This window comes from Perca fluviatilis, chromosome 7, assembly GCF_010015445.1.
Source record: "Perca fluviatilis chromosome 7, GENO_Pfluv_1.0, whole genome shotgun sequence".
In the NCBI taxonomy this organism is placed as follows: Eukaryota; Metazoa; Chordata; class Actinopteri; order Perciformes; family Percidae; genus Perca; species Perca fluviatilis.
This window is the reverse complement of record NC_053118.1, coordinates 19,664,976-19,675,120: the sequence shown is the minus strand read 5'-3', so window position 1 is coordinate 19,675,120 and position 10,145 is coordinate 19,664,976. Positions and strand designations below refer to the sequence as shown.

General features: G+C 38.4%; 1 protein-coding gene across 7 annotated transcripts in view; it reads left to right on the top strand.

Moving 5' to 3' along the window:
* The first annotated feature begins 55 nt into the window (after positions 1 to 55).
* The window catches only part of hdac9b (histone deacetylase 9b), a 40,136-nt gene continuing 30,046 nt past the window's right edge, over positions 56 to 10,145 (top strand). Inside the window, exons 1-3 of one of the 7 annotated variants that reach the window (XM_039805080.1) lie at positions 309 to 389; positions 5,660 to 5,729; positions 5,935 to 5,974. In XM_039805080.1, coding sequence (XP_039661014.1) covers positions 5,935 to 5,974 — 40 coding nt within the window. In that variant the 5' untranslated portion in view covers positions 309 to 389; positions 5,660 to 5,729. Of the gene's footprint in view, positions 161 to 251; positions 390 to 4,135; positions 4,290 to 5,659; positions 5,730 to 5,934; positions 5,975 to 10,145 lie in introns of those variants that run through there. The other 6 variants (XM_039805079.1, XM_039805074.1, XM_039805073.1 and 3 more) reach the window with 6 other exon arrangements.

Sequence of the window (10,145 nt, the reverse complement as noted above, 5' to 3'; positions counted from 1 at the left end):
CTTAGTAAGGTAGGTAGTGGTTGGTTGTTGCTAACAGCGCCCCGTGGCAGACGCGCTGTGTTGAATATTGCTGTGTTCGCTCGTGTCATAAGTTAATACGTGCAGATATTTTGTAACGAACGATTTTATTTACCATGCAATGCAATGCATTCACATTATGGTACATATATACTGCGCTCTTTTAAATAAATGTATCTGGCTATTTGGTCGGCTTCTCAGTAACAGCTTCTTATTATTCTATTTCCACACAGTGACTCAAAAATCGAGAACAACGTACGCTACCACTGGCCGCAAAGCAACTCTAGTGGAGCCACTGGGAGTAAAGTGTTATATGGACAACATTAGGAAGAGGAGTTTGACAGTTCACGGACTCGCTCTTCTTCAAGAAGGTAGCCTATCATGCCATGCTGACACAAAAACATGTTACATTATTAATTAGCCCAATAGAAACCAGGCAATACGTTTTGAAAGTGTTACTAGATCGAAGCATCAGCGATTCTAACTGCCCAAACTGTTATAAACAGCAGTTCTCTTCTTCTTTATCATGGTAAAAATGGGAACTGATGGGGTAAGTAATTTGTTTTGCAGCTGAGCCAGTGCATACACAAAATAATTGGTGCTCACTTTGCTGTTTGGAGGAAAGTGGCGGAAATCCACTAGAACTTCGACCAGACTATATACCTTTTAACCATATTTCTGTATGCTCTCTAAACTCTTGGACATGTCTTATGGGTTTATGCTAGGATAATATAAGACCATAGACTATTTAGGAGTCAATGTATAAGACAGTATAGAATCCACTGTAACAAAAAGTGAGTTCAGAGAAACCCACAGTTTGATGGTGGGTTTAAGGTTTAAATCCGCAGTGTGTTTCAGGTCCTGTAACCTAACACCAAAGTGTGGTGGAATATGGCCCTCTAGTGACTTACCCTTCAACTACAAGCAGGCTTTGAAAGTAGGCTAGGCTAGCTGATGTGCTTCAAACTGAATAAAGGCTTACAGGAGAAATACAAATACAATATGTAAACTCTTGGGAACTTAAAGCCCAAGTCTTATTGCTTGTTATTTATGCATATTTAATTGACACAATTGACGTGTGTGACTTTTTGTAATAATTTTCGCAAACTTAAAATAAGTTTGAACAAAAATAGTAGTGTTAGTGATTTCAGATCTAGACAAGATTATAAACCAATTTTTCTGACAGAAATTTGAGGAAAAGAAATGTAAGCACTAATAATCCTGAAAAAGTGTTTGTTGAATCGCTCATGGAATGTTACAGCTGATGATGTAGGACAGTAATTTCCCCTGTATGGTGAAAATACCACAGACTGGACTGGCAGGGATGACATTATATGGACGTGTGCCAAAAGGCTTGGACACAACACTATCTGTTTATGGTGCACTCAGTGACTTAGAGGTTCTGTCACAGACAGTACATTGACATTCAAATGTTCACAGTGCAGTAATTCATGACTAAAAAACAATCTGCTGCTATTTATCATATGTGGCAAGCTACTGTAAAGTCAGATCATATTATTTGATTTCAGCAGTAGAGCCATTCAGCTTCAATAGTTCAGTATAGAAATAAAACATGAAAAATGTTAATGTAGCATACTGCATACTGATAACATGAAACCGCTACATTATTAAAACACTAAGAGCAGTGACACTTGAGTGGATTCTCTTTCTGTTGAAACCACTTAAATAAATCTGTATTTCACTTCCTTACAAAAACATGTTAGAAATAAGCAACTGCTGTAACTTATTCAATATGTCTCAAGCCTTCAGGCAGGACACAGAGATGTTTACTCCCTATGATTACTCTCCACCATTGATTACTCTCTGCCCGTTCTTTGCCATTAAGAAATACATTTAAAAAAGCAGCATGGCAAAGTAGTACAGTTTTGTGAATGAGGGAGGTAGTGGGGGTCTTGTGAAAGAATGTGGGTTATGCTCACCAGGCAACTTTTTAGGGTATAGTCTCACATTTCAAGGCACTGGATACAAAAAGAGGGGAGAGGGAAAAGGTTGCGGCAGCTATGTTGATGATTTTGGGTGTAGGTTGGTCCCCTTTGCTGGGGGTAATCCTTCTGGATCTGTCCCTAAGCCCCGCGAAGGCCACAGTAACCAAAGCAGAAATAATTCCTGACTCGGGCAGTTGAGGTGGAGAGGGGTTCCCACAAATTAAATTAGGAACAGGAGAAACAGCAGACAAATGAGTAATTGCATAAATGGAGAAAACAGATGCATACTCACATAGCTCCACAATCTGCACTCCTCTTAAAAATTGCACCCTGACCCACACTTCTTGTTTACAGGACCGTGTGTGTGTGTGTGTGTGTGTGTGTGTGTGTGTGTGTGTGTGTGTGTGTGTGTGTGTGTGTGTGTGTGTGTGTGTGTGTGTGTGTGTGTGTGTGTGTGTGTGTGTGTGTGTGTGTGTGTGTGAGAGAGAGAGAGAGAGAGAATACAGACAGAGAAAGAAAGCATTTAAATTCTTTGTTCGAACAAAAAATCCAAAGCACAAATTTTCAGGTCCTCTCACCAAAACAGAACAATGTAGTTACAATAATAGGAATTATACAAAATGACCAGACAGTTAACCACATTTTTAGCTGGCACTCTTGCTGAGAAATAACATGGTCCTTAGTGTCCAGGTGCCAGCTGCGGGGTCTTGCACAGCGATGAGACAGCCAGAGTGATATGCATGCAGGATCATGCCTCAGATTCGCTGATGCTGGGCCGTGCCCCTGTCTGCCCAGCCGTCAGGATGAGGGATAGGAAACAGCTGGACAGTCGGTGTCCTGGGATGAAAGTGGTGTCACCCACTGGGTCATTCCCAGCTGCTGCAGGACAGTGGCAAGATGGGAGGAGGCAGGATTTCAGCTCACAGCTTCCCACCACTGTTGCTGGAGTGCTGATATAGAATCAGAGACCACATAATCAGCAGATAAACCAAAAGCCTTGTCATGTATTGTCTTCTAAAAGTCTAAAGGGAGGGTGAGCAACAGAGTTTCATGAAGCATTACAATTGATGGTTAACATGGCCAAAATGGATGAAGATGTATCAAAACATCCAAACACATAAAGTGAAGTGGGAAACAGGTGGACAGAGATGAGATTAGGTACTTTGTTCTTCTGCTAAAGGGAAGACATTTGTCCTCCAGACCAAACAGTAAACTGAGAGGCAATGCTTTGAAGTGACAAATAAAAATGTGAGACCGTGGACAGCTGTAGATTTATGACAATGACAAATCTGCACATAATCTGTGCTAATCACACAGGCCTTGCTCCTGGTTGAGATAAAAGCATCTCCCTGTTTTACCAAATTTCCTGCCAGTGGGCAGTTATGTACCAAGAAGAGAGGGGAAAGTGCTTAGTTGGTAGGTTCACAGCCTATTGTTCCCTCTTAGCTTTAAAGTAATGGACCGAGTGCAATGACAGATTATTTGATAACTTGCATTAAAAACCTTGTCTGAGCACCAAATCACTGGACATATGTGAATAGATTTATTAATACAGCTCTATTCATAGATTAATGTTGTTGCACAGCAGCAACTGATGTGACATACTTTGCCCCTGCAGGCAAAGTCTCATTGAAGTCCAAGCTGATGACAATGACTAATATGACCAGTAGATGGGGCTCTTTCCATTTTAATGATCTTTTTGTGCTCTTGTGGACGCTACAGGTGCTATTTTAGGAGGTTCACATAGACTGTAAATATTATGGAGATGCATCAATGCAAACTGCTGTATATCCACATGTTATGCAGTAACAAGCAAATAATAGTCTCTGCAGTGAGCTACTCGAGTGTCTCATACACCCATAATTCCTGGTGAGGTATAGGCTGTTATAATGTAAGGAAGAACTTAGAACAGTAAAATAATAAAAAGTAAATCATGCTGTTAGAATAGAGTAAAATGCACTCATTATTTACATGCAAGCCAATTTTATCTGAGCTTTTTAGAGGTTTACACAATAGGATATAGCACTAGTGAAAATTATCACCAGATTAGTCTGCTAAATTTTCAGTTTTTCACACCGGGAGATGATTAATGAACTTGCAGGAGACAGGTGCACCTGAGTACAGACCGGAAACTGCCCTGTCTCTCCATCACAGACGTTATCATCAGTGTTGAATCTGCCACGTTACCTTGGCTAGGATTTTATATCGTCCCCTCTCTTTTAACACGTTAGACTATTTATAGCTCTGTCGTCATACACACTTATCGCATCCCTCATGTTCTCCAATCTGAACAATACACGTCAAATCTTCAACCCTGTCCTCAAGGTAGATAAATAACGTTTCTACTTACTGTATGTTCAAGTATAGTTTAACAAATTCGACGTGATATATGTATGCAAATTACATTGTGTTTAAAAAATATGCATTAGGTAAATTGGTGTTTAAGATAAGAATGATTATTACTAGCTATAGCTAACGTTAGTGGTTTTAACGTTAAGTTATGAGTTATTTCAAGTTATATTACCGCTAAATTGCGTTTATAAAATGGCAGTTATAGCCTACAGCCTAAACCGTGAAAGCAAAGAGTTAATATATAGTTAGCATATATATAATTAATGGTTTTCTATCAAGCTATTTTGCTCTTAGCTAGAAAACAGTTTGCTAGCTAACACTTAACATAGGTCGGCGCATTAATATTTGAATTAACGTTACCGATTGGTTCTGCGGTCACAGGTTGTTTTGTAAACGATTTCTATTGTGAGTCCGCCAATAAAAGTGGACCGCTGCGACATTCTCCACTTCCACTAAACCACAGAAATGGAAGTGTTTTTTTGCTAAACTAGCCTACTGACTGACGCACCATAATCATCGTTGCTTTTATTATTATTTCCAACATACGTAGGGTATATTGTAGTGCAGACTGTCATCTATAAATAGACTTTCTTACGAATGTATATGATCGCACCAAACGTGGTTGACATGTGAAAGTCCTCATTAAAAAAAACTCGTTAATCAACCAGGCTGCATCACTCCTTGTCATGACTTGATTTTACGAATATTTTAATATAGCTATTACATAAGCTATATTATACTAAATGGGAAATAAAAATCTATTGGGATTGTGAGCAGGGTGATGGGCTACATTTTAACAACTATGAGTCAACTAATTATCACCATAAATACTCAATAACCACACTTCCATCCTCTACTTGTATAATTCTCAGAGGTGCTTTATATTACAGTATATCCAGTGGTGGACGAAGTATTCAGATCATTTAGCATTCATATTGTAAGTACTACAAGAAAAAGCCCTGCATTCAAAAGTTTAATCAAGTAAAAGTACAGTTAATTAAGTGACAAAATGTACTTCAAGTATCAGAAGTAAATGTCATAATGCAGAATGACTACTTGTGTTCTTCTTCTTCTTATTATTATTATTATGCTATTAGATCATTATTATGATGCATGACATGTAGGCAGTACTTTATTGTTTTAATTGGTCAATGTGGAACTAATTTTAATTGCTTTATACCTTTTTGGGTCTCTTTGTACGTATACTTTTGCTTTTTTCAGTATATTGTTTTTCTATTTTAATGTACTTGCACTATACACAGTCTATGGAGAGAAGCACTTAACAGCAGCACACTGTACTGTGTACATTTATGTATGTGACAAATACATTGTTGAATCAACAGCTACTGAAGCCACAAAAGAACCAGAACTGCAAGCTGATGAAGACATGAACATGCCTGGGTAAAGTCAAAAGTAAGGAGCTTATTCATTTCTTAAATATCTTTTTAGATGCCAGTAATTACAGGTAATTGACAGTGTAGCTGTTGTAATGAAGTTTATATTATAAAGTTAGTTTGGTTCTCAGTTCTCAGTCACTCCAATAAAAACTTTTAGCAGATGTGTTACATTTGAAATGCCTCTTGTATAATGGCTTTGGTCACTATGGGTCTTTCCACAGATGTCATATGGTGACAGCATTTCAATCTTCGCTGAGCCAGGTAATAGGAAAACACAAGAACCACAGACGCTCCAGTGTACACATGACATTTTCACTTAGACAGCAACACAAGAAAAACACTGCTCATTCTTGACTTGAAAGCCCTTCAAAGTCACTCCAAATGACCCTTCAGCTGTCTTTCCATGTCAGAAAATTTATAATATTTTTACATTGGAATTTTTCTTGGCAGGTTAATGCTCACAGATGTCTGCACTGCTCAGATGGCTTGAGGGGGCAGGTACCATCTGAGCTGTGTCAGGGAGAGAAAGTCATGTTAACAGCACCTTACACTTAGCTTAACACATAATTTCATAGTACCAATGAATGTGTTAATGAGACAAAATGTTTTCGATAGAACAAATCTTGGACGGCATCTGTGAATTATTCACTGGACCTGATAAGTTGGCATGTTTGGCTATACAATTGGCAAACAGTATTCACAGAAGCAGCATGTTGCATGTGACGTCCCTGCTGTGTAATGCATCTTATAGTGGATTATTATTGGCCTAAAGTTGGCACCTGGCAGATTTGTCTCTGTAAAATATTCTATAGACTCTGCAAAATAATCAGTCAGTTACTAGCAGAGATGACATAAGAAGTGAGAGTGAGCTTGTGTTTTAAAGTGGAGAGAATACAATGCCTTTTGTTTTTTTTCCTCACAACTAAAGTGATGGAAGGGATGAATTAGTTTGTCACTGTGAATTTATTTCCTGGGTTTGTGTGCCATCCTTGACTAACCGTGACAGTGTAAAGGCAGCCTTAATGTCACGTAGCAGAAATTGCAGTTCCAATTGAGAGAAAGAATGCTGTCTTGTTTTGTGCCGGCTGACATAAAGTATGACATAACAGAATGATTAATGTCTTCTGCCTCAAATGGGCACAAAGGAATTGTAGGAAAAACACAATTGTAAGCCTGTGTGTATACATGTGTGTGGGTGTGTACAGTGCAAGGGTTTCTGTGTACAGGTGTGCCAGAGTAACAACATGTAAAACATACATAGATCTTATGGTAGAATAGCAACTTCATTAGGATTATTTGCTTTGTGAAGGAGCCATGTAGTATTAGTAGTATAGTGCTTTTCTAGCTACAGTAATATAAAGCCAGAGTGTCATGGTTTAATATTTTTACTTCTCATGTATTGGCATAAATGAAGTAGGGTGGTATGTTCTCATTAAGAAACCAACAACATCCACAAATGAAATGATGTCTTCCCAACATAAAACCGAGTTCAATTCCATTTGACGTTTATGACAGAAAATGTCATAACACATGGCACATGGCACACACAGGCCTTCTATGTTTATTTGTTTATAACGCTTTGAAAGGACTTACATGTAAGAGCATAGCAGAGTTGCATAGCATTAGACTCAGAATTTATCAATGAGTTATTATGAGTTTTAGGTGACCGGGTTATAGCTGTTATAAGTAATGTATTAAGCAGAGGATTTATTCCTTTCCAGTGCAATAATTATTATTAAGAGGTTGTGTATGTTGTACCAACTAGAACTTTACAGCTCACAGTGAATGCATGTTTTTTCATGCCATGACTCTTTTTTTTTTTTACAACAGATCGTCTGATTTTGCTTTATAATTAATTTAATGAGTTTGTGGAGCTCAAGATACTATAAAACATTATGGGACATTTATAAGAATTCAAAAACTCACAATAGACTACATATGACGACATACTGTGTCTAAACAAAGCAATTACAGGGAAATATATGATTTCCAAAAGACTCATAACACCAAACACATAATGTTTTATAGCCTATTGTGTTAGTTTCTGATACAGTTAGGATATCTAGCCTAATTGTAATGTTCTCATGTTGCTTACAGAAGAGCAATGAGCATGGAGCCTTGCAAAGTACTGAGTTTGAGGTATTAGGCTATGTCTTTGCGATGGCATTACAGGTAAAAATCTGTAAGTTAGCTCTTGCAATTCTGTCATTATCCACATATTTCTTGGGAGGGGTCAATTTGTGTAATTCTGTATCATCCAAAAGACATAAAAACTGCTTTGATAATTAGTACCCAGCATCTGGTGCCAGTCTGCATAATGTGTTCTTTAGCTGGATTTCTCACATGGAAATAAGCTCACATTCTATCCATCATTTCAGTTGAAAAAAGACAGATGAATAATAATTATTTAATTTCACCTTTGGTTGCAATCACAGAAACACTTCCAAAATTCTTAAAAACACACATTAAGAAATCAGATTTGTTTCTTAAACATACACCTCTTATGATATGTTTATTTGTGTGGTCCAGGATCTATTATTGGCTCTGGCTTTAAGTTTTTTCTGTTCCATAACAAGTTCAATCCCCAACATGGCATTAGGTTACCAGGCAAGAGTGTACACTCCACTGCTTGGTTATGATTTTCTTTGTATAGTTATGATGCTTAATAGTAAGTGACTACATGGCAGTCTGCCAAAATTAACCACTGTTAGCAGAACCCGAGAGCCTGATGTATGTCAGGAGGCGTAGAGGCAAGCAGTCTATATTTGGCTGTTATGTTCTCTTCAAAGAGACAAGTTTTAGGTCTGGACTTGACATTTCTCTCAGACTGGAAAAAAATGGGTTTGGGTCAGTGAGTTTTTGCAGGAGGAGGGGTGTTGTTGATGCCCAGAGGTAGGTGCTGGTCTCTGTTCAGCAGTGGTTCATTGTTATGTTCTTATCATCTGTACAGTACAGGAAGCTTAAATGACAGGATAAAACTAGCAATTATATGTGTTGAAATACAACACTGTCTTTATTACAGAAAAGGATTTCAGGACACAGATTACTATTACTATTACTGTAATCCACACAAGATGCCCATAAAACTGAACAAATTGTCACCACCAGGTTAAAACTTTGTACATTTTCTAAAAACTCAACATATCATGTTTTTCCTCTGCTTTGAGAAAATGCTCTGACCTCTTCAAAACCTTAACCCTTGTAAAACGTTGTATTTTCAAGTAAAATACATTGTCAACAACTGAAAACAAGACCGTTTTTCTTGGTTATTGAAGAAGTGACATGTTGGAGATACCAGGTTAAGACAAGGACGTGGATTGTACAATAGCAGCTTGGTGTCAGTCTGTGGACATCCCTGGAATGTCCAGGAGATGATAGCCTGTTTGAACTAGCAGGGGCACAACATATTCACATGTGATGTTAGAAATCAGTCAGCTAAGATTATCTGCCTAGAAATCATCGCTGAGCAGCTACGGACCTACTTCATGATGCTGTTTCTTATTCTTATTCCAAGCCTCTAAACTCACTGATCATTTGCATTATTAGCAAACATCTTAGCATTTGTTTCCACTGCAATATAAGTAATATAACTTTTTACTTTTAGTTCTGTTTTAGAATAGTCTCTTCGATGTGTGTTGTATGTGTTTTGAGGTTAGACAGAAGCATGCACAGTGCAGTCCTGGGCTGTATCCATAGACTGTATATTAATGGACAGCACATGTGTGACGTCACCCATTGGTTTGTCTGCTATCCGTCGTCTAGTTTGCCATCACGAGCGCAGTCGTCCTGGTTGTGGATGTGACGTTTTTAGACGAGAGGGAGGAGTGAGGGAGGAGCTGCTTACACTTTACGTTACGTTACACACTTTCACTGGCAATCACATCATAGCCACGCCCTAAAACACCCCCTGCTTTATCGCCGATTTTAAAATCAACGAGACCATATTTTAAAACATGAACATCATTTTGTGTTGCAGAAGACTTAAAACTAGCCATTGAGACCATAAACTCATTATGGAAATGTTTACTGAGGTAATAAATCAAGTGAGAAGTGGGTCACTTTCTCATAGACGTCTACAGAAACCGACCTCCTTTTGCAACTGCATGTGTCTCCCCCTGCTGGAATTCAGATAGAATGCAGGTTTAAGGCACTTCCGCATTTGCAACAACTCTCTGAACCGGATGCGTTGTCCATTAATATTAACAGTCTATGGCTGTATCTCAGTGTGTTGTCATGAAAAAGAGATGGAGAGTCATGTTCACACCTGTGTGGCTGTACATGTAGCAGACATTGTGCAGACCATCTGAATGTAGCCCAGTAACTATTCTGACTTGAATGTTTTTTGTTTTTTTTGGGGGGGGAATCTGGCTCCTGTTACAGCTGAGACGCAGAGCTTGGTGGGTTTAGCCTGATGTTCTCAGTGTTGTTCATC